We start from the raw sequence: 25,102 nt of genomic DNA, 5'->3' as shown, positions 1-25,102 counted from the left end.
TCTTCCTGTTCCCACTCCTCCTCCAGTGCCTCCTGCCTGCCGTTGAACAGCTGATCCCAGGGGGCTCGTTGGCGGGCAGGGGGCATTGGGGGGAGGAGGAGCAGGTGATCGGCGGGGCCCACCAGTGGGTGCTGAGCATCCACTATTTTTTTCTGTGGGTACTCCAGCCCTGGAGCACCTATGGAGTCAGCGCCTATGGTTCCTAGAGTAGTTATTAACAAGTAGGCTTGGAAGGATTAGATTTTTATTCATAAATGTCAGTAAACATCAATTTCATCGTACACTCACAAACCGACAAACATATTTGAATTGATAATGAAATTTACAGATAGGGAAAGCAAGAAAAATGTTGCTGGAGAACTTATTAGAGTTTGATATAAGGCTATTTACTTTGTATAGTTTGACATGTCATGTTGACAGTTTGTGTTTTAAGTATTAAGGCTTTAACTTTTTGACTCTGTCTACTGTCATTAATTATTGTCTGACTCTCCCATAAGTTCCTGCAACTGTAAGCATTTAAATGGATAAAATTGAAAAAAAAAAAGCCACAATTTTGCACAACTGTGAAAATTTAAATAGATAAAAATAGAAAATGGTGCTTAAAATAAACAATATTATCTGTTGAAATTATTTAAAAAAAAATCAAATTTTGCCTAGCATCATAAGACATTCAAAAGTTACATGGTGTGTCTTTGTTTGGCACTGACGATAATGGTGATGGTTAAATGTAAGCAGACACCACTCTGGTGAGTTAGTTGTGTTGCACCTGCTTAGAACAGGGCCACATTTGGTGTGATGATGATAAATTGATTTTTGACAGATTAAATTGTGTGGAGGTAATAACAATACTTACATATTTGACATGCTACATTGCAGTGGCTCCCCAAAAGGTTATGATGCATCTTGTCAATTGCTTGGAATTTATTCTACATTTAGTGCTTGCATTATAACTTCTATTGATGTTAGTAGGTACTTTGGGTGTGCATTCATGAAAGGGTAATTTCTGCTTTAAAAGTTTTCACTAGATACATAGAGCATAGTATAGCATGTTAGACAATCACCTGGAAGCACAGAAGAATACCGTATATATATTCCTATTTCAATAAAGAGGTCAGCCCACTTTTAGTGGATAAATGAATATTTTTAAAGAGAGAAGTAAAGCTTGCTTTCAGGTTATGAACTTGTATGTTATATTTTGATCTGAAACGTAATTTATTGAAGAATGATCAGTCGCTGAACAAGCTGAGAGATGATAGAACAGATCTATTAGTTCATACAGTTCGTCTTCTGTTAGTGCTGGATAAATACTAAACAAAACCAAAGTAAAGACCCTACTTAGCTTTCATTTATTTAATATGTTGAACATGACAGAACACAGGTAGCCCATCCAGCTTTTCTAGTGTAGGTGTTTATTGAGATTAACTACATCCACAGTGTTTTTCTGTCATGCTCTGATATCTGTATCTAAATTGATTAGTTTGTAGTATAAGCTGTTTAAATGTAAATACCTGTCTCATGAAACTGTGAAGTATGTCAGATTTTCTGTGCTCTTTTTCTTCTGCTGTCCCCCTCTTTCCTTGGACTGTCTCCTGGGAGTGTAAGGCTTGGATCTTTAAGAAATGTTAAATAAAATTATAGTAATTAACTATTTGATAATTTTTTTAATGTCCAATATATAATATAATTTAAAATTATTAGTTTCTGATGGAAAACGCTCTGCAGATTCTAAGTATGTACATATTTTTAATAGTTTGGGAGGTTAATAGATTTTTCAATATTTGGCATTTTAAGAAATGAGTGAGAGTGGTAGAATGCATTGGTGTTTGTCAAACATGTTTTGAAGCCAATTGCAGCCTTTGAGACAAAGTCAGAGGTGAATCAAAGTCTAGAGGGGTGGAGGTTTATATAATTCACATCTTCCAGTTTTCACCCAACACCTCTAGCTTAGACTCACTTAAATGCCCGCAGGTTTATTTATTTTCACATACTCTTACCATTTATATCCTGAACTTACACTCCACTGGCAGGGAGACTGTAGGAGGTAACAACTCAGAGCCCAATCACTGCTATGTTGGAAGCTTGCTTTTAATTGGGGCGTCATTCTTTTTCTTTTGGTTATGTGAAGCTTGGAGATGATGGGCCAAATTCTGTCAGTGTGTGTTGAAAGGCTAAAAGGGAGGAGTGTGGCCAAAAAAAAAAAAAGGGCAAGCAGAAAGGGTTGTATGTTTAAGTAATAAACCCTATTGAAAGTTATAACTTTTCTACAACCTTTTCTAGCTCCTTGTGTTTTAATTAAACCAACTTAGACATCCGTATGCGCACACATTGGTAAATGGAAATAAATATGTGTAAGGGAATTTAATTTACATATTACACATCATCTGTTGATAGGATTGCCAACTTTCTACTGGCACAAAACCAAACACCCTTGCCCCACCCCTTCTCTGAGGCCCCCCCCCCGCTCACCTCCTCCTCCCCTCCCTCTGTTGCTCACTCTCTGCACCCTCGCTTGCTCATTTTCACCGGGGTGGCTCAGGAGGCTGGGGTGTGGGAGGGAGTGAGGCTGCGGGCTGCGGGGTGGGGCCAGGGATGCGGGATTTGGTATGCAAAAGGGGGTTCCGGGCTGCGGGGTGGAGCTGAGGGGTTTGGAGTATGGGGGGGGGTTCAGGCTGGGGTTAGGGTGTGGGCTCTGGGCTGGGAGTGTGGGTTCTGGGGTAGGGCCAGAAATGAGGGGTTCAGGGTGTAGGAGGGAGCTCCTGGCTGGGGCAGGGCCTTAGGGTGCAGGAGGGTAAGGGCTCCGCCTGAGGGTGTGGGCTCTGCTGTGGGGCCAGGGATGAGTGATTTGGGGTACAGGAGGGTGCTCCAGGCTGAGACTGAGGGGTTCGGAGGGCAGGAAGGGAAACAGGGCTGGGGCAGGAGGTTGGGGAGGTGTCTGAGGGCTCTGGCTGGGGGTGCAGACTCTGGGGTGGAGCTGGGGATGAGGGGTTTAGGGTGTAGGAGGGTGCGCCGGGCTAAGATTGAGGGGTTCGGAGAGCGGGAGAGGGAACAGGGCTGGGGCACGGGGTTGGGGTATTGTGGGGGTGAGGGCTCTTGCTGGGGTGGGGCTGGGGATGTGGAGTTTGGGGTGTATGAGGGATGGTCTGGGCTAAGATTGAGGGGTTCAGAGAGTGGGAGTGGGAACAGGGATGGGGCAGTGGGTTGGGGTATGGGGCGGGATGAGGGCTTCGGCTGGGGTGGAGCTGGGGATGAGGGGTTTGGGGTGCAGAAGGGTGCTCCAGGCTGAGATTGAGGGGTTCGGAGGGTGGGAGGGGGATTAGGGCAGGGGCTTGGGGGATGGGGGGGTGAGGGCTCTGGCTGGGGGTGCGCGCTCTGGGGTGCGGCTGGGGATGAGAGGTTTGGGGTGCAGGAGGGTGCTCTGGGCTGGGATTGAGGGGTTCAGAGAGTGGGAGGGGGAACAGGGATGGGGCAGTGGGTTGGGGTATGGGGTGGGATGAGGGCTTTGGCTGGGGTGGAGCTGGGGATGAGGGGTTTGGGGTGTAGGAGGGTTCTCCAGGCTGGGGCAGGCGCTTGGGGTTTGGGGGGTGGTGAGGGCTGTGGCGGAGGGTGTGGGGTCTGAGGTGGGTCTGGGGATGAGAGGTTTGGAGTGCAGAAGGGTGCTCCAGGCTGAGATTGAGGGGTTCGGAGGGTGGGAGGGGGATTAGGGCAGAGGCTTGGGGCATGGGGGGGTGAGGGCTCTGGCTGGGGGTGTGGGCTCTGGGGTGCGGCTGGGGATGAGAGGTTTGGGGTGCAGGAGGGTGCTCTGGGCTGGGGTTCAGGGGTTCAGAGAGTGGGAGGGGGAACAGGGATGGGGCAGTGGGTTGGGGTATGGGGCGGGATGAGGGCTTTGGCTGGGGTGCGGCTGGGAATGAGAGGTTTGGGGTGCAGGAGGGTGCTCTGGGCTGGGATTGAGGGGTTCGAAGGGTGGGAGGGGGAACAAGGCTGGAATGGGATTGGGACATGGGAAGGGATCAGGGTTGCAGTCTTTGGGTGGTGCTTACCTCAAGCAGCTCCTGGTCCAGAGTTCCGGAAGCAGCGGCATGACCCCCCTCCATCTCCTAGGTGGAGGCACAGCCAAGCGGCTCTGCGCGCTGCCACGTCCATAGGCACTGCCCGCACAGCTCCCATTGGCTGCAGTTCCCGGCCAATGGGAACTGCAGAGCCGGGGCTTGGGGTGGGGGCAATGTGTGGAGCCCACTTGCTGCCCCTACACATAGGAGCCGGAGGGGGGACATGCCACTGCTTCCGGGAGCCACGCGGAGCCATGGTTAGCCCCGCTACGCTGCTGATCGGACTTTTAATGGCCTGGTCAGCAGTGCTACCGGAGCTGCCAGGGTCCCTTTTCAGCCAGGTATTCTGTCAAAAATTGGACACCTGGCCACCCTACCTGTTAAATTTGTTCCCTTTTTTAAACAGGTAAGCTTAAGGACTTGCACGTGCTTGCATCACGTTGAATTTGGCTCAGTATCTTTAACTTAGTTACCTTATGGTATTTATAGAGCATCAATCACCATAGTATCTAGGTCTCTATGAGTAAAATTCTGCTATCAGTTACACTGATGTACATCAGGAATATTTAATTGAGGTAAATAGAATTACTCCAGCTTTACACCAGTGAACTGACTAGAATTTAGCCTAAATATCTAATTAGCCTCTAAGTTTCATACTTAGTTCTAAACTTGAACCACTTTTCCACAGACCACATCCTCTATATGCTATTTGCAGATCTTTTGCAGACTCTGTGCGGTATCATTTTTCCTCTTGCAATGCAGTATGGCATCATATTAAGTAGGAAGTTGTGGCAGTCACTTGAGGCTATAATAGTAGGAAGTTGCTACAGTTTCTATTATTTGAATTGTATCAAGTCCCAAGAGCATATGGCCCTTCTAATATATATGGATGATGCCCTCAGTAGAATATAACCATTTTTGGATCCGAGATGTCCAGAAATATGATCTGTGTATTTTTGGCTAGTGTGAAGTACTGTTGCATTGATTGTGTAAAGACTGCTGATAGTAATTTTTTGCATATGTCTATTGAACCAGATCACTGATAGGTTAGAGGGAAACAATGGAATCTATTCTCCTTTCCATACATGCACAGAATTTCTGTTGGCATTAATGGGAATTTCATTAGAAGTATGGAAAAAAGAATAAAGTTGGTCCTAAATCAGGTATCTTACATTGACTCATTTCATCTCTAAAGACCTGTTACGTGTGGATTGTCATCCAGGTTATTTGTATTTTGTGATGGTCTTTTTTTCTGTTTATGTGATGTTTAGAGATTATGGGCCTAATTCTGTCTGAAACCTAGAAATAGGTGTAACAGACCCCTGAACGAGCATGGAAATACACTGCAAAAACAATGTTAACAACCAGGGCCAGCTCTGGCTTTTTTGCCGCCCTAGGCAAAAAAGCCACTCGCCGCCCCCCCCCGTGGCAAGGGAGGGCGCCGAGCCCGGCCGTGGGCCCACAATCCCCGACCGTCCGGAGTGCCGGTGGAGGGCGCCGAGCCCGCCGCGGCTCCGCTCCCCCCGGCGGCCAGAGCGCTGGGAACAGGGCGGAGAGCCCGGCCGGGGCTCTCCGATCTCCCCGGTGGCCAGAGTGCCGGGGGGAGGGCAGAGAGCCCCCAGCGGCCAGAGCACTGGTGGGAGGGTGGCGAGCCCGCCGCGGCTCTCCGCTCTCCCCGACTGGCTGGAGTGCCGCGGGGAGCGCGGCGAGCCCAGTCGCGGCCCCGCTCTCGGGCCGGAGCATCCCGCCGCGCCGCCCCCCTCCAGGTGCCGCCCCAAGCACATGCTTGGTGGGTTGGTGCCTGGAGCCGGCCCTGTTAACAACTGTTCTTCTGATCAAAGCCTAGATTCACACAATCTGTGCCTTCTTACTAACAGAAGAGGTAACTGACTGAAGACTAATGGCTGTTTCTGCACAAAAGCCATTTCACTGTTAGGAACTGTCTGAGCATAAATATTATAGTATGCCACGTAATATGCCTCTGCTACTCATATCTTGAATAGCCTGAGGGGTAATCTCTGTGCTCATATTTCTAAGCCATTTTATGTGTGGTTGAGTTTTTTTTTCATTTTAAAAAGTCTTAGTCCTTTACAGGTTACATGCTTAGGATCCTACGTTTTAAGAGGATAGATTTTACATAGACAACTCCCTGGCTGGCTCAGTTCGCTTCCAGGTGCAGAACTTTGTATTTGGGCTCTTAAAAGTGTACTCCACTGGCAATGAGTCTGTAGCTCACAGCACAATTTATTATTCTGGCATGTTGTAAGCGTGATTTTGTTTGGGACCTTGCTAATCATGGCTGCCCTTGATCTTTGCTGCTTGCTAAAATGTACAGTATATGTATCTTTCTTTTATATTGTTAACAGTATGTTGGGTAGATTTTAATAGAACTTGAGACTTGCAGAATGAAGAAAAACGTATTGGTAGATATTTTTCATTTTGAATTAATCAAAAAATTAGTGTCAAGATTTTATAAAGTTTAAAGATTGTAAAGAAGAATATGAATTACCACTGAAATTTTAATTTATTATGCATTTTCATTCAATCCTACCTTTTCTTTTTTAAATATAATTTGCAGATTTTGACAAATGTTTGAGCTTTTACTGTCAAATTCAGCTTATTTGTTTTAATTGGTTTGATGCACGTGTAAATACTGAAGCTGAGCAAAACTTCTGCATTGTTACTTAGACTTTTATTTCTTTTTTCTTAAAATCTATAACCTTTATTACTTTGTCACAACAGATTTTATGGTCCATTTGGTAAAATATTTCCATCTTTATTTTTGCTTCTTCTCAAGTTCAGTTGTTTATCAGTAGTTGATTGCACAGTAGTGTCCCGTGAAGTAGCTACAGAACTTTTTTTACATAAGAAAATATACTGCCATTATGTTTTTGGGGTGGGGTTTTCAAAAGCACCAATGTATTGCAGCACAAATTTTATTGATTTTCAATGAGAATTGTGCATATGAGGGTTGGTCTACACCGAAAACTTATATCAGCATGGTGATGTGTCTCAGGAGTGTGAAACTATGCCGAACTAAACCTCGGTATAGACAGGGCTAGGTTGATGGAAGAATTCTTCCATCAATCTAGCTATTGCCTCTAGGGCACATGGATTAACTACAGCAATGGGGGAACCTCTCCTGTCACTGTAGTGAGTGTCTACAGTGAAGCGTTATGTGCCACTGTAATAGGGTATGTGTAGACAAGCCCTTAGAAAATCCCACCACTGAAGCAATACTCCATGCGTGGACTCAAAATTCTGCTGTTAGAACAAAGGAAAGAACAACATACTAAAAACACTACTAGGAATAGAGTTAAAGAAAGCTCTAGGCTAAACATTTGTTCTTAATAGTACATATTAAGAGTGCAGTGACCATAATAAAATAGTGTTTATGTTGTAAGTCATTGTGGTTTAAATCCTCAACCCAGCATCCATACTGAATAGCTGGATTTGGCATTGAGTAGAGGGACTAGTCCATAGGGGAAAGAATTCTCTTTCCTAGGGTGCAGAGTCACTCCATGGATGCTACTTTAGTCCAGTAGTTGAAATAGATCTCTGTAGGCTCAACTTGTCTCCGTCCCCTCCTGCACCCAACAGGAGTGAGCACTGAAGGATCCACACAGTGGTGGGCCACCCCTCCCCTGCTTCTGCAAACTAATGCAGAGGGAATTCTTACTGAGTGGGGCTCTGCACTATAGAAGGGCTGCATGCACCCTGCATATCCCCCCCCCCCCAACCCATTTTGGATAACACCTTGTTTGTGAGTCCAGGTGATAGGGGAGATAGTGGAGTTGTCAGCAAAATAGAGAACAGAGGAAATTGAGAGAGATTACTAACAAATTTCATTTTGGACATGTTAAATTTGAGGTGGTTGCAAGACACTCCTGAGGAGATGATATAAAGGCATTTGGAGACGTGAGAGTGGATAGTTGATGGGAGGTCAGGGTATGGAGATAGATTTGGGAAATGCCAGCATAGAGTTTGTATCTTAAATAGTGAGAGCAGATGAGGTCACCTAAAGAGAAAGTAAAGGAGGGCGAGAGAGGCAATGTAAGGATAGAACCTAAATGGGTATCAATGGAGTGGAAAAGGGCAAAGGAGATGGAGCAGTCAAATGAGATGATGATGGTTATTGTGGTAGGAGAACCAGAATCCTACAATCTCAGAAGCCTAAAGAGCAGAGCAAGCAGAGGAGAAAGCGATCAACATTATAAATGCAGAAAAACATCCATACAAAACTGAACAAGCATTGAGAGTAGGGGAGAAGATGGCCATGATGGTTTGGAAGTAGAGATAGGGTGTAACTAATGGTAGGTTTCAGAGTAGCAGCCGTGTTAGTCTGTATCCGCAAAAAGAACACGAGTACTTGTGGCACCTTAGAGACTAACAAATTTATTAGAGCATAAGCTTTCGTGTGCTACAGCCCACTTCTTCGGATGCATATAGAGTGGAATATATATTGAGGAGATATATATACACACATACAGAGAGCATGAACAGGTGGGAGTTGTCTTACCAACTCTGAGAGGCCAATTAAGTAAGAGAAAAAAACTTTTGAAGTGATAATCAAGATAGCCCAGTACAGACAGTTTGATAAGAAGTGTGAGAACTAATGCACAAGTGATTAAATACAATCCAGTTAATGCAAGTGATGGGTGTAGCAGATATTTTTTTAGGATTTTCAGTTACTACTTCTATTACCAAGAGCTTACTGAAGTATGCTTATGAGTGTCACTTAGAAGAAACTAAGAATGGGCATATCTTTAAGGGCCAGCCACTGACACAAATGTGTGTTAAAGGGTTCTGAGAAAACAGCATCCTTCTCAGCCAGCTGCTCAGTGCCTTATGACTTGGGTTGGGCATATAGTGTTCTTTCCAGGCCACTGGGCTGTGGTTCCTACTCCCCTCAGATTACTTCACCTTTGTATTGTGAGTAACAAAACATCATGCTTAGTAGTCCCCAATGTTCCAGGTTTTGCAACGCTCATTTGTTCCCTAATGGGTGAGCTGTTAATGAAAACAAAAATTCCCAGAAACGTATTTTACTGTGAGAGAAACATGAGTCTATAATTAACATTTTTTCATCTACAAAGTGGTCCAATTGGTCAGTTTGGTCAGGCCATTGTCTTCCTTCATTTTTAAAATAACCACAGAATGACAGGATTAAATTACTACATTATGTTTACACAGATAGATACATGGGGCTAAATTCTGCACTCAGATAAGAGTGAAGAACTCACATTAGCTTCAGGACTCGTATTAACCTTAGTGGCAGTTGTACATCTAAGAATGTGGCCGAGAGTAAATATCACACAATTCCCACAAATTGTTTATTGAAAAAAACTGATGTGCTTTGAAATTGTTTTATTGTTGAAGGAAATTTTTTCTCTGATTTTGATGAAATACCAGTCATTTCCTTTTTTGCTTTAGTTGTCATGGATGATGACGACGATGAGTCCTGTCTCCTTGATCTTATTGGGTAAGTTCCCCTTAAGAAATTCTTAAAAGAAAAATCTATGCAAAAATCATTGTACAAAATTAATCCATATAAAAGATGATTAATTTTCAGTAGTCTCTGAAAGTTGGTGTCATGTGATAGTTTGGAGGCCTGTAAGTGAAATGAACAGATAGTCAAAATCAGAGTTTATGCTAATTGGTAGTCCACTGGTTTTTGGCATGACACTGACTTCCCCGCTTGCCCAATGATGGTCCTGTCAGGTCAGTGCTGAGGCACATTAGCAAACAGGGAAACCTGTCCCACACTATTGATGCAAAGGAAATACCTCTTTTTTGGCTAGATAAAGGACTTTAGCCTTCAGGGCTGTCATATAGCACCTTCACAAACATTACCTCCTAAATGAAAATATAATTAAAATATATAGACTGTTTCAAAATACAAGCTACCTAAATTATTTTTACAGAAGATAAAATGCATTTGTGTACCAATTTTATAAGAGTTGAATTGCTACCGGTATTATAAAGAATGACAAACAATCAGGAATTTTAAAGGTTATCAACTTTTGTCCATTCAAAGGCATTTTTATTTTAAATCCCTATTTGTGTAAACAAACAAACAAACAAAAAAAACCCTCCCCAAACCAACCAACCAAAACCATAGTTTTCTTACTTTGCATTATTTCTATTCCATTCTGTACCACTTTTACATGCAAATTGATGTGTATTCTATATAGGATTAAAAAATCAATATTTAGGTACAGTTGCAACCAAGAAAAGCTTTATGTGGAATTGAGGTATATTTACTGTAGGCATGGTGAAATCCTTTTCCCTTGATTGGCCAAAATATCGATATAGTTCTTCAAGAGCAGACATTTATCGTAATACACCTCTACCTTGATATAACTCTGTCCTCGGAGCCAAAAAATCTTACCGTGTTATAGGTGAAACCGCGTTATATCAAACTTGCTTTGATCCGCCGGAGTGTGCAGCTCCGCCCCCCCCGGAGCACTGTTTTACCGCGTTATATCAGAATTTGTGTTATATGGGGCTGCGTTATATTGGGGTAGAGGTGTATGTCCAAAATGTGTAGAACATATTGAATATCCAGTATCTATTACTTTTTTCAGACTCTGAATTTTTTTTCAAATGTTATGCCAGTCACTGCAATAGGAAAGTTTTCCTGCATGATTCTAGGAGTAGATGAAGTCAAGAAGACAAATCTATCCATATATGTCAAGTATAGCGAACAGTGAGCTTTATCTTGCATTGCTTATGCACCCAAAACTTCCACTGAAACCAGTGAGAGCCTTGAATGCAAAAAGAATGAAGTATCAGGCCCAATAATCACTATAATTAGATCAGATTAGTATGTGAATAGCCTACCAAATAACAAATTGTTGGTAGTGTTGCCTAACAGTCGTCATGTACAGTGTTATAATATGAGACTGCTGACTTCAGCCACCAAAGGGAACAGATTTACATCCTGCCTGGAGCATCAGCTTAAGAATTGTCCAAATGGAAACAAAAATGAAAGCGCTCAATAATAAGCCAAGTTACAAGAATTCCAGTCCAAGTCCACAGAATGTTCAGAAGATGAGATCCTACAAATAGGAGGGTGTTGGGTGTAATGCATTATTTGTTGTAGTGTCCCTTTTTACTGCTTGCATCAGCTATCATTCAGAGCATCTGGCAGGACAGAAAAACTGAAGTTTGTCTTCATTAAATCTTTCAGTTTGGTAAGTGTTTTCTAATTTTTATGGATTTATTTTTAGAAATAATAAAAGTTATAAGATAGGATGGTTAGCTAGGATGATGATAAAACATCAACATTTAATTTTGTCATGATCATAAAAGCTGGTAAGCAGTATTGATAGTAAAGGTCTTGGTTATGTATCAGCAAAACCCCATAAACCCAACGCGTCCATGTATGAATGAGACAGTGAAGCCTTTCCCATTTATCTTTTTAATTTTCTGTAATCTGTACTGAAAATGAGATTTCTTTTAAAAATATAGTGTGTGAAGGTTGTAATGTGTGTGAGTAGAATCTGATCTTAGATGCCTAGATGTTAACTGAGTGTCATGTATATCATGCAGTATGTTTAAAATGTGTATAGTATAATATCTGTTTGAGCTACAACATAGCTTTTAGAAATGTATCTAGTCTTAATTTAAAGACTTCAGGTGATGGGAAAATCCACCAAGTCCCTAGCAGTGTTTGTTCCAATAGTTAGTTACCCTCACTGTTAATAATGTAAATCTTATTTCTTGCCTGAATTCCCCATTTTCCACTTCCAGTCATTGGAACTCATTATACACCTTTTTCAGCTAGATTACAGAGCCCCATACTATACTGTATTCATTAATATTAATTAAATAATTAATTAATTAACAGGAATTAGGTTTCCAGCTCTCTCCTTTAAAAAAAAAAAAAAAAACCATTTAAATTAAAATAAATATAAAAGGCATTTCATTAGTGTAACTAGCTAGTAAGCAAAAGCTTACCATCTTATTAGCAGAACAAGTGGCAGGAAACAAATTAGGTCCATTCTAAGATTAGCTCTGTACTTTGCAGTTAAAAATCACTATTTAGTCTTATTATTGCAACGGAGTTTGAACTGGAATGTACTTTATGAAGATTTTGAAAAATATTCAGTTTTTTCCCCCTATTTTCAATCTAGTTTAATTAAATGCCAACTGTAGTTATTTATTCTAGCTAATTAGGCTTGATTTAAATAGATATGACAATTAGCTGAGTAGGAATGAATCAGATATCCAATTCCATGAAAATGTTCTCATACTAAACTAAAGCACTATTCTAGAGGCACAGAGTACAACTGGCTGAACCAAAAGGGTTTAGGGCATTTGTATAGTTGCAGCATGATTTTCTTGGTGTTTGTGAGCTTATGCTAGAAACTTATACGGAAACTTGAGCTGTCTTTATTTTGTTTTCTGTTTTTCTTTTAGGATGATAAAGAAAGAAGAGGAAAATTTTCAGATTGACCCTGGTGTTTATTGGGGAGATCCATAAAAATGTTTTTCAAAATGTTTTATTAGTACTATTTACAAATAAAGATTATTTCTGTTAAATCAAAGAGTTCATGTAACTTTTTGAATTGAATGTGTACATTAATGGGTGTGTCAAGAAAATAATTGTATAATTGCTATATTTAGCAATAACTGCAAAGTAATCTGTGTAACTTAGTCACATATTTGTATGCATACATTGAGAATTTTTACCACCAGATTTGCATTGCATGATTGTGTATTTTTTAATACATTTGAACTGCAAATACTTAATTAATCTAGCTGCACTTCTTTTTTAAATTGTGTATCAATATTTTGTTCAATAAAAGAGTATCTTGAAGGCTCTGAAGCAAAGTAAGCTGTCATGGGAGGGTAACTGGTTAAAAGATAGGAAACAAAGGGTAGGAATAATTGGTCAGTTTTCAGAATGGAGAGAGGTAAATAGTGGTGTCCCCCAGGGGTCTGTAATGGGACCAGTCCTATTCTACATATTCATAAATGATCTGGAAAAAGGGGTAAACAAGTGAGGTAGCAAAATTTGCAGATGATACAAAACTGCTCGAGATAGTTAAGTCCCAAGCAGACTGCGAAGAGCTACAAAAGGATCTCACAAAACAGGGTGACTGGGCAACAAAATGGCAAATGGAATTCAATGTTGACAAATGCAAAGTAATGCACATTGGAAAACATAATCCCAACTATACATATAAAATGATGGGGTCTAAATTAGCTGTTATCACTCAAGAAAGAGATCTTGGAGTCATTGTGGATAATTGTCTGAAATCATCGACTCAATGTGCAGCGGCAGTCAAAAAAAGCCAACAGAATATTGGGAATTATTAAGAAAGGGATAGATAATAAGACAGAAAATATCATATTGCCTCTAAATAAATCCATGGTATGCCCACATCTTAAATGCATGCAGATGTGGCACCCCATCTCAAAAAAGATATATTGGAATTGGAAAAGGTTCAGAAAAGGGCAACAAAAATGATTAGGGGTATGGAATGGCTTCCATATCAGGAGAGATTAATAAACCTGGGACTTTTCATCCTGGAAAAGAGATGAGTAAGGGGGGATATGATAGATGTCTATAAAATCATGACTGGTGTAGAGAAAGTAAATAAGGAGTGTTATTTATTCCTCATAAAACATGAACTAGGGTTCACCAAATGAAATTAACAGGCAGCAGGTTTAAAACAAACAAAAGGAATTATTTTTTCACACAACACACAGTCAACCTGTGGAACTCCTTGCCAGAGGATGTTGTGAAGGTCAAGACTATAACAGGGTTCAAAAAAGAGCTAGATAAATTCATGGAGGATAGGTCCATCAATGGTTATTATGGGCAGGGATGGTGTCCCTAGCCTCTGTTTGCCAGAAGCTGAGAATGGGGGACAGGGGATGCATCACTTGATGATTACCTGTTCTGTTAATTCCTTCTGGAGCACCTGGCATTTGCCACTGTCGGAAGACAGGATATTGCGTTAGATGGACCTTCGATTTGACCCAGGATGTCCTTTCTTATCAAGTTATCAAAGAAAAATGCATTTAGTCAGTTATACAGTTGATTTCATTTGGAAAAGATATAACTTTCCCCCTCCCCGAGAAGATAATGTTGTTGTTCTTGAGAAAATTTTCTTTTTTATGAATAGATTGGCAAGAAAACATCTTCAATATTTAGTTTTTATTTATTTATTAAATATGGTAGCTCTTTATCAGGACACTAACCAATTTGCAGGCAATAGAGCTCATTAGAGGAGATTATTCCTATTTTAGTGCTTACATTTCTTGATCTAATACCATTGTTTGTCCATTTAATGCGAAGTCTGTTGTGTTATAGAATATTGGGTATTTATTTTAACACATGGTGTAATAGGTAGTGGCCTATAGAATGGAAGTAAACATGCAAAGTGATATTTAGATTTTTTTTTTTTTTTTTAGTAATGAATATTAGTAAACACCTGAAATTCTGAAATGTAATGATGAGAATTCCTGTCTTTGAGGAAGCCCCTTAAAAAAAAAAAAAAGGTGAAGAATATAAATTTACATATTAACATGGTTTGCTGAAAACAAGAAAGGTAGATCCTCAGCTGATGTAAATTGGCATAGCTCTATTGAAGTGAGTGGAGCCACACTGATTTACATGAACGGAGCACCTGGCTCAAGGTTTTTATTGTTTTTTGTCTTAATTATGCTTTTTTAACAAATGTAAGTACTTAAAAGTGATAACTTTTTTTGTTTCTTTTTAAAGAGATCCACAGGCACTGAATTATTTTCTACATGGACCTAGTAGTAAATCTGTAAGTAGTATTCTACTATACTATTCTAAAATTACATGAACTTTAGTGACTGCTTTACTATTAGTTTAATGTTACTTTACTACATTTGTGCCTTAACAGAGCAATGAAGACTTGACTAATGCAGGGTACTCTGCAGCCAATTCTAATTCAATTTTCGCCAACTCCAATGTAAGTATTTAGAAGAGAAAATGTGTATTTATTGTGATTACACGCTTTCATCATGGTTGGTTTGTCCTGTGTACAACTAAATGAAGTAGATGTTAATAGTGTTAATAGCTGACATAAAATAGGCACATCTAGACACTGAAAACTGTGAATGCATGTTTAAAGCACCTGTAACTTCTTTGTAGTCGCAGTTTTTATAGAGGCAAATTGACTGCCCTCATCCACTCCCTTCATTATTTATTTATTTTATTTATTAACATTTATATTGCAGTACAAACATGTAGCAAATGACATTATTCCCTACTCCAAACAGCTTATAGTATGAAAGACAAAGGTGGACAGGAGGAAAAGACAAACACGGTGGTTGGATGAAAGTGGGGAAAATGGTTTTAGGGTGTGCACAATTTTCAGCTAGCCAGGAACAATGATCACAATTTGCCACCTTTGTAGCCATTATTAGACAGCAGTTCCCTGTATACATCATGGTAGAGGTGAGTTTTAAGGAGGCACATGAAGGGGAGTAAAGTCGTGGCTTTGTGGATTTCGACTAGGATCTCTTCCTCACATGTCAGAGAGAAAGCAGGAAGGTGCTCATGGGAGAAGTGGGCAACATGTGACATTTCTTTCCTGGGACAGTCATTAGTTGCTCCCTTGGGTCCTGCTGATTAGCAGGAGTGGGGGAGGCAGGATCCTATTTCCCGCATGTCTCAGAAACTGGAGACTTTGGGGGTGCCCATAGGAAACAGGGTATTAAAGGGAGGCAGGAGACGCTGGGGAAGGTGGGTGTTGCTGAGGGCAATGGGATTATTTGGGGGGGGAGGAGTGATCCTTTAGGGGCTTTGGGAGAGGCAGAGAGCCTGCTACAGCCTGACATGTTTGTGAGGGTAGTGGGAGCTGGGACAGAGGGCTTTTGGCTGTAGGTTTGTGAGGCAGTATCCTGCATTCTTTCCGTACTCCCATTTAGAGTAATACGATTTAAGGCCAGGAGTGACCACCAGATCAATCTAGTCGGACCTGTGTATCACAGGCCACCAACACATGCACATTAAGCCCAACAGCTGAAATTAGACCAAGGTGTTACAGCCCACAGGAAACTAAACTATTATAAACCACCAGCAGAGAGTAGGAGGGACTGAGGTGCACCAGTACCAAAGAACCCTTCAGTGGCAGGATATTAAGTGAAATACACCCACATGGACCTGACTATGCACCCGTACCACAGAGGATGGTGAAGAATCCCCAAGGTCAATGTCAGTATGACCTGTGGAAAAATACCTTCCTGACCCCACATAGGGCAACCAGCCCCCGAGTATGTGAGCAAGAACAAGCCAGCCAGCCACCTGAGAGAGAGAATTCTCAGTACCACCCAGAGTCCAATCCAGGGTCCCATCTCCAGCCATGGCCATCTGTGATGCTTCAAAGGAGACAAAAAAGCAAAACAAAAAACCCACAAAAATCCAAACCAACACCAGAATACATTCGAGAAAAAATCACTTGATGACCCCTACAGGTGACAGCTGATGCATGAGCTTTTAAGAATACCTGACATGAACCAGAAGGCATTCTCAGGATTGCTGAGCCTAGCCCCCCACCATCACAATCATGTCATACATCCCACGCATAAATTGGTACAGTTTTCTCTTAAAACTAATTAAGTTGTTTGTCCCCACAGCTCCTATTGGGAGGCTGTTCCTGAACCTCACTCCTCTGATGGTTAGAAACAGTCTTCTGATCTCTAGCCTGAATTTGTTCAAAGCCATTTTATACCCATTTTTTCTAATGCTAACCCATGTCACTGAGCTCTATTTTCAGCCTCTCCTATATTCTCAGCTGCCACCACTGCCTTTTCCTAGGGTGGAGTGCTCCACAATGACCTGACTCCCCGCACATGGACAGGGAGTGGCCAGAGCACAATTCCCAGATGGTGGATGGTCCCTTGGGTAGCATAGTCAGCTGGCACATGTTAGAGCAGACACCAGGCTGTTCTCATGTGGACAGAGAATCTGGGAGATGTAATCAGGTTTCAGTTAGCCCCCCTTCTGCAGTACCTGCAGAGAATCTGGCCCCTAAATTTTAGGTGTTTCTGAAGTGCTGATAAAGTATTTGTGCTAGATTTAATCCTTGTGTTTTCATGCATGTATTGTATATTATAGTTTTACAGGTAAAATTGCAAGGTTTCTGTTACTTTTTTGAAAACCTTTAATAAAATAGCAAAAACTACCCCTCAATATTCCAAAGTGATAGAGATGCTTTCATAAAATAAGCTAGATTCAGTAAAAGGCAGACACAAACGTGAATTGAATAAATAAATTATACTCATGGGGTAGTGTGGCAATCAATGAAAGTGGGACGAAAGCAAACATTGAAGATAGAGGTCTGAGAGTTTTCCAATATGACAACCGTGTCATGCAGCAGTTTTCACAATGTTTATGTGAAACATCCAAAGCCAAAAAGTCCCTACCCTTGAAGGGTGAGGTAGAGTTCAGAATCTGAAACTGGCTCTGAATTTCACCCCCAGACCTTGCATTTATCATGGGCCAAAAAAGAATTGGGTTTTGGAAGACTTTGGAATTTGGCTTTGGGTGGGTTGAGATTTGAATTTTGCACCTTAGCAGTGCTGCCCCAGCCGTCTGTTTTGAGGGCATAAGTGGTACAAGGGCTTTGTGCTGGCCCTATGCATGGGTTGAACTTCACCCTGCATATGTAGCTACAAGGATGTGGTGTTACAGAGGGGCTTTGTTCTTTGCAGGGAAAAATGTAATTGGAAACAGTTTGTATCTTACATTATTTTAAAAATGCAATTTAATTCATTTATTGTTTTTCATTTTAGAACACTGATCCTAAATCCTCCATCAAAGGTGTAAGCAATCAGCTTGGAGAGGGGCCTAGTGATGGACTACAACTGTCAAGTAGCCTTCAGTTTCTTGAAGATGAACTTGAATCTTCTCCCTTACCTGATCTCAGTGAGGATCAGCCTTTTGATATTCTTCAGAAGTCCTTACAGGAGGCCAATATTACTGAACAGACTTTGGCAGAAGAGGCATATCTGGATGCCAGTATAGGTTCTAGCCAACAGTTTGCACAAGCTCAGCTTCATCCTTCTTCATCAGCATCCTTTACTCAGGCTTCTAATGTGTCTAATTACTCAGGTCAGACGCTGCAACCTATAGGAGTTACTCAAGTGGTACAGCAACCAGTTGGAGCATCTTTTGCAAGCAATACAGTTGGTGTGCAACATGGCTTTATGCAACATGTGGGAATTAGTGTTCCCAGCCAGCATTTGTCTAATAGTAGTCAGATTAGTGGTTCGGGACAGATACAGCTAATTGGTTCATTTAGTAATCAACCTTCCATGATGACTATTAACAACCTTGATGGATCTCAGATTATATTGAAAGGCAGTGGACAGCAAGCACCTGCAAACATGAGTAGCGGACTCTTGGTTCATAGACAAACTCCTAATGGTAACTCACTGTTTGGTAACTCAAATTCAAGTCCAGTAGCACAACCTGTAACTGTCCCATTTAACAGCACAAATTTTCAGACATCTTTACCTGTGCATAATATCATTATTCAGAGGGGTCTAGCACCAAATTCTAATAAAGTTCCAATTAATATCCAACCAAAGCCTATTCAGATGGGTCAGCAAACAGCTTACAATGTGAATAACTTGGGAATACAGCAGCATCACGTACAACAAGGGATTCCTTTTGCTTCAGCAAGTTCACCTCAAAATTCAGTAGTTGGTCCTCATATGTCTGTTAATATTGTTAATCAACAAAACACAAGAAAATCAGTTACTCCTCAAACAGTTAGTAATGCTGGCGGTAGTATTGTTATCCATTCTCCTATGGGACAGCCTCATGTATCTCAAAATCAGTTTCTCATACCTACAAGTCTCTCTGTCAATTCTAATTCGGTTCATCATGTCCAGACCATAAATGGACAACTTCTTCAGACTCAACCTTCCCAGTTGGTTTCTAGCCAAGTATCTGCTGAGCATGTTATGCTGAACAGGAACTCTACAAGCATGCTCAGGGCCAACCATTCATATTCAGGACAGATGCTGAATAATCAGAATACAGCTGTTCAGTTAGTTTCTGGTCAGACATTCACAGCTCCTGGAAGTCAAGTTATAGTAAATCATGGAACTTCTCAAATTGTTGGTGGACAGGTGCCATTACAACAGGCATCACCAACAGTGTTGCATTTATCACCCAGTCAAAGTAGTGTTTCTCAAGGTAGATCAGGTTTTACTACAATGTCACCTGGACAGTCTACAGTCTCAAATATGTCAGCATCTAATCGGTTTACTGTTGTAAGTTCTTCTGGCACAGTACATCCCAGCCTGGGGCCACCAGTTCAGTCTGTTGCATCAGGAGGAAATTTTACTGGAGATCAACTTACACAGCAGAATAGAACACAAGTTTCAGTGAGTGTATCACATTGTCTTCCAGTTTCCTCTTCTAAATCTATCAGCACTTTCAGTCGCACATCAGTAGGAGTAACACAGCAACAGTTCACTTTTGCTCAGGTATGAATACCCTTTAAGTACCAACAAAACTGCACAAAAGCATTCTAAATCATTTCCTTTTTCTTTGGTGGGGAAGGACGTTAATAGATAATGTCCTTTAATACTGTATTCTCCAAAAATATTCACAAATAATTTATTATGCTTACGGTAATTGTTTTATAAACAAATATTGTTGATCTACTGAAAAAGTATCTAATCCTGCTGCAACCATTTAATCAAAAAACCTCTTTGAATGTTTCTATAATGTGGATGAATCTATCATTCCCATTAATTCAGACAGTCTTGCTTTTGTTGATTAGTGGTGAAATTTTTAAAAGTGTTCAGCGTGGGCCTATTTCTGCTTCCAGTAAAATCAATAGAAGTTTTACCTTTGATTTCAATGGGAGCAGAACTATGCCAAGTCAGCACTTTTGAAAATCACACTGTTAGAGTCATAGGGCAAAACTCTGGCATGTGCTAATACCTGAAGATCATTTTGACTTCAGTGAGAGTTACGCATGCGAAGGTCCTCTCAGTATTTGGCCCACAGAAATTGGAGATGGAAAAGGGTATATGGTGCTCTAGGCCATTTCTCTGCCAGCACCGGATTATTCCCTGCAGCATATTTTATTTAGTACTCTGTTCAGTATGGCTTTAAATGTCTCAATCAATTTGGATTTTCAGTTTTGAAGTTTGGGGCAGAGACACACTCTTCTGTAAACCATTGAAAGAGTTACAAAGAGCTTAATTTTATGGAGCTCTTTGGAGAGAAAAAATTCTCATATAATAAGTTGTGAAAGAGAAGCCTTATAAATATGCCTTCTTTAGTAAGTGATCAGTAAAATTAAAATAGTGATATTCTGTGTAACTCTGAATCAGAAACTGCATATGTGTTTTGGGATGGGGGAAATAGGCTGGATTGATTTGTGTTGTTGGGGCAGTAAGTGACTAGTGTCACTTGATCAACAGTGGGAATTTACACCACTTCTGAAATCAGCTACAGTTATTTTGTATTTTCCTTAAGCATAATAAATTGGCCTAGTTGCCTGTTCTTCTTTGAGGTGTCCTCTGTACTTCCTCACTTGTGGGATGGGAGCTTTGGAAAGTTTTGAAAAGCAGTGTCCATTGGAGTCACAGAAGTGCCCTCTTGTTGGCACTGAAAATGCTGAGTCATAAAAGGGCTGTTTGGCCCCTGGTACCTCAGTTCTTGTCCATGATTAACTCTAGCTTTTTTCTATGCTCGCAGCCATATTTTTAATTTTAATTAATTAGTCAGTGCTCGGTAGTGTACCATTCTCTGGACCAGGATCCTTGTACAGCTTGAGAGACCCTCACAAGTTAAGAATATGCAGATATGACTTCCAGAGGGAAAAAGGGTTACTTAGTTATCTCACAAATGCTGACTTTCCATACTTGGTCTTCTTCCTTGGCGTTGTTCTCTCATGCAACTCTTCAAATTTGTATATTTAGGACAGTGGCATTTATAAAACCTGTACTGAAGGCACTTATTAGGCTGGGTAGGGATGGATAGTCTTTTTCTGTTTTATGGGGACATGGTACAATAGTCTTGAAGATTTTCTTCCTTTTCTGCAGAAGGGCCTCCCAGAACTTTTCAGCATTCTAATGCTGCCAGTTCTATTAGCTGATAGGACAAATAAGAGCCAGTAATTACACAGGAAATGTGTTACACATCAGTACTCTTTGTACTTCTGAGGACTGACTGGCACAGTGTTGTATAAGATCTGATTATTTATATGTCAGAACACAAAGTATAGAAGAGAAGGGAGTGTAGGGAAATAGTTAATTTCCAACCAGTCAGCACAACATGGTTATTTTTCATGTTTGGGATTCCAAATTTCATTAAAATACCACACAACAGCTATTAGATGCTTTGCGTGCCCGCTCATCTGAGATTTAAATTTATTAATATGATTGCATTGAGTTTCTCTCTTAAAATTTCTAGGTGTGGGGGTCATTGTGTTGGTATTGAGGGAAAGTAAAACTTACTGCTATCATGGCGCAGTTAACCTTGCAGATGATGAACTGTTTTAGAAGATTTAGATTTGGAGGGGGAGTTCTTTGAAGGAAAGTGGCCTATATAGAGAAAATATAATTTAATAAGAAATCTCCTCAGAAGAAGTGAGTATGTAGTGAAAGTTTAGTTTTTGTTCTCATTTTGTTTCTTTGATGCCATTCTTACATAATCACAAGGGGAGAAAGAATTGAGCTCAGTTGTAGGTTTCCTTTTTGCATTGTTATCAGGTCTGTTAAAACTTGCAGTGATTACTAGACTAACCTTTATTTCCCTATGGCATTTTCACAGGCTCAGAAAAAAGTTATGAACCAGTCCTCACCAGTTTCTGCATCAAAGTCACAGGATAGCTTGAGACAACCTCAGCTAACAGGTCTTCTGAGTAACACGTTGCCAGGTCAGATAAAGTCTTTTCATGATGGTTTTCCCCAATCCTTCTGGCATCTGAAGTGGGTTCTCCTTCATTATGTCAGGCACTGACTGATGATTGGTGGTGATAGGGGGTCCTAATGATTATTCTTTTTTTTCTGTTTGAGGAACAACGGTGCTGAGCCCACAGACTTTCTCTTTAGCAATTGGTCATATGGTCTTTTTCCAACGAGAATTGTTAGTAGCCATCTGATTCTATTTGCTGGAATGATAGACAATGAGCAGTCAAGAATCTTTTCCCACAATCCAAATGTGTCATCTGTGTGATGTGTTTAAGCGAAGGAAGTGAGAAATATCAAGTCACTTTCAAACCAAGGTCTTCTGCTGCAGAATTCCAGTTATGTCTTCAAGACTTCCAGCCATCCTCATGTGATAACAGCTCTTAACTATTCACCATTTTGTTTTTCCTGGTTGTGGAATCTAATCAGCAGTTATTGTTTTGCAAAGAGGATGTAAATATAAGTTTTCAGTTAAGGTAGTGATGCACTGAACATGAGAAGATATTATATGGGCTCTTGAAGTGGCACCATCCTAATTACAATTTTAAAGTTTCTAATATAGACTTAAGTCAACAGGAAATGTCACTAGACTTCTAGTTCCATTTTGATTTAATATATTACAATGATTGTACGTGTTCTACACAATGTTTCTGTGCAAAAAGTAACAGTACTATTTGTGTTACATGTGGTGAGTGTGTTGGGCTGAGATGATTCCTCTAAATTATACAGCCAGACAATCAGGTGGGAGGCTACCCATCTGAATCTACAACAGTGTGTGACCTAGCCACTCATTCACAACTTTTAATGGTGCTGCAGAGCCTTGAGTTTATAATTTTGGGGAACTGTTAGTAAAAAGCTGGATAGACTCCAATTTATCTTTTTTCAAATCTCTTTCAGGATGATGCTTAAGATATTTGATTTTTTTTCTTATTTTGGATTGATGTGTTTAGAGATTTTAGACTGATTTTCTTTATTTATAAACAAGTTTATAGTTTTCAGCACTGTAGTATCTGAGTACCATTTTACTATATGTATTGATTTCCTTACATGACTGCAGTAGCAATACTCTTATACACACTGTTATGTATCAACATCTATCGATATGTAATTTTCAGATCAGGACTTCAAATATTATGTGGTGGTTTGTTTTAAGAATCATGAGTAATAGACTCTTTTTAATGTGTACTTTTATAGGACAGGATTCTGGAGGTAAAATCATCCAGCAATCTTTAGGAACAACACAGTCACAGCAGGAAAAAGTAGTAGGATCATCGCCTATCCAACAACATGTGCAGGTAGGGAGCATTTTTCAGTTAATCTGTTTTTCTTAATTTTAATGAAGATAAGGAACCAGGAACAGTGTAGAAATACTAATTAATAATTTCCTACATGTTATTCTCATTGATCCCTACCCTAAACACAATCATTAATCTTCCAAAAGTTTGTTTTGCTGGGAGGAAAGAAAGAGGAATGTCTTCCAACCCCTTAGAGATATTCCAGGAGCCTCTTTAAAGTTTTAAAAGCTTTTAAAAATAGAACCTTTTCCTATTTTCTAAATATGAATGAATCAATATAGCAATCTGAAGGCATGTCTGCTAATTCAATACTGTGCGCTCTGCTCTTGATATCTAGTCGATCATCAAAGTGCTCTAAGGCTACCCCCTAGTTACTCCATTGCATTTTTTATTCTTTATGTAGTGGGACTCAATTGTTAGCATTGTTGTTTACTACCTATGTGGTAGGTTTCTTTTTGGGGGGCTGTGTAAGATGAGATATGTAATTTTCCCCATTGCTTACTTCATTCATGAGCAAAGCAGGAGTCATTTATGGCAGCTCACATTTATGGCAAAGACTTCAAGTAATCTGTTTTCATTGATACAGAAGCTTACAGAAAATAAATGTGAGAGGCAATTGAAAGTATTTTATACTTAATGAGCAGTTTGCGCAAGGAAATTCTATAACTTATTTTTTCTAAAGGAAAAGATAATGCCAATGTAATTGAGTTTTGGTTTGGTCCTAGGTGGATGTTCATACAGTTGGACAAAAGAGGCCTGCTGCTAAACAGCTAACAAAAGGAGCTTTGTAAGTCATTTTTTTTTTTCATTTGTAGTTTTGCTAGAGACATTTCTACTAACCTCTGCCTCTCTCACTCTGTCAGTTTGTAAACTGTAATATAGCCTTACGGTGTTAGAATAAATGTAATTATTGATATTAGTCATTTTCTTTTTAGTATTCTACAGCAGTTACAGAAGGACCAGGCACATGCTGTGACACCAGATAAAAGTCAATTCAGATCGTTAAATGATGCAGTCCAGAGACTCCTCTCATATCATGTGTGCCAGGGATCACTGCCAACCAAGGAGGATTTAAGAAAAGGTAATTTGTTTTAATTTGGTATGATAAAAGTTGTGCTGCTGCTTATTAGAATTTTTAAGCAGTTAAATATTACATGGGGTGCTGAAAAAATTGATTGTGTAAATCAGAAAGACTAAAAAGAAAGGACACTTTTGCGAGTCTGTGCTAGTTATTGGAGAACATTATCTAAATGTATTCTTTGTGTCTTTTTAGTGGACAGTGAATTTGAATCTGTAGCCACGCAGCTTCTGAAAAGGACACAAGCTATGCTAAATAAGTACAGATGTTTGCTCATAGAAGATGCAATGGTAAGATTTATAAGCAAGAAAAAAATTATTTTTGTGAAATGTATGGATCAGTTAATGCAAATTGGAATGGATTATTAAAACAGGTTTAATGGTCCAGAATAGAGTGATCTCAGAGTTGTATTACTTCCCTCTGTATCCACAAGTTATTTTGTGGCTACCACTGCGGACGGTGAACGTAAACAAAATGTATCGCGGCCCGCCAGCGGATTATCCTGATGTGCTGCGTACCGAAGGTTCCCTACCCCGGTCTAAGCGATTGGCTGAGCAAGAAGTAGGACTGATTGGACTTGTAGATAGTGTTCCCTCTTAATGTTCCCACACATGTGCGGAATGAATTTTGTCATGTGCACCAATATGGAGGTGATGTGTGACACATCACCTCCATATTGGTGCACAAAAAATTCATGTGGCGGGGCTGGAGCCGAGGGGTTCGGAGTGTCGGAGTGCTTGGGCAGAGGGTTGGGGTGC

At 40.5% G+C, this 25,102-nt stretch overlaps 1 protein-coding gene across 6 annotated transcripts in view; it reads left to right on the top strand.

Annotated features, from left to right (window-relative positions):
- BICRAL (BRD4 interacting chromatin remodeling complex associated protein like) overlaps positions 1–25,102 on the top strand; it is a 50,447-nt gene that overhangs the window by 14,669 nt on the left and 10,676 nt on the right. For 4 of the 6 annotated variants that reach the window (XM_034764485.1, XM_034764486.1, XM_034764490.1 and 1 more), the window contains 9 exons: positions 9,480–9,528; positions 14,785–14,833; positions 14,933–15,001; positions 17,829–19,532; positions 21,835–21,940; positions 23,166–23,266; positions 23,992–24,053; positions 24,202–24,347; positions 24,540–24,634. In XM_034764485.1, coding sequence (XP_034620376.1) covers positions 9,485–9,528; positions 14,785–14,833; positions 14,933–15,001; positions 17,829–19,532; positions 21,835–21,940; positions 23,166–23,266; positions 23,992–24,053; positions 24,202–24,347; positions 24,540–24,634 — 2,376 coding nt within the window. In that variant the 5' untranslated portion in view covers positions 9,480–9,484. Of the gene's footprint in view, positions 1–6,643; positions 8,360–8,604; positions 8,979–9,479; positions 9,529–14,784; positions 14,834–14,932; positions 15,002–17,828; positions 19,533–21,834; positions 21,941–23,165; positions 23,267–23,991; positions 24,054–24,201; positions 24,348–24,539; positions 24,635–25,102 lie in introns of those variants that run through there. The other 2 variants (XM_034764489.1, XM_034764491.1) reach the window with 2 other exon arrangements.

The sequence above is a fragment of the Trachemys scripta genome, chromosome 3, assembly GCF_013100865.1.
Source record: "Trachemys scripta elegans isolate TJP31775 chromosome 3, CAS_Tse_1.0, whole genome shotgun sequence".
Classification (NCBI taxonomy): domain Eukaryota; kingdom Metazoa; phylum Chordata; order Testudines; family Emydidae; genus Trachemys; species Trachemys scripta.
This window is presented reverse-complemented; position numbering and strand designations above follow the sequence as displayed.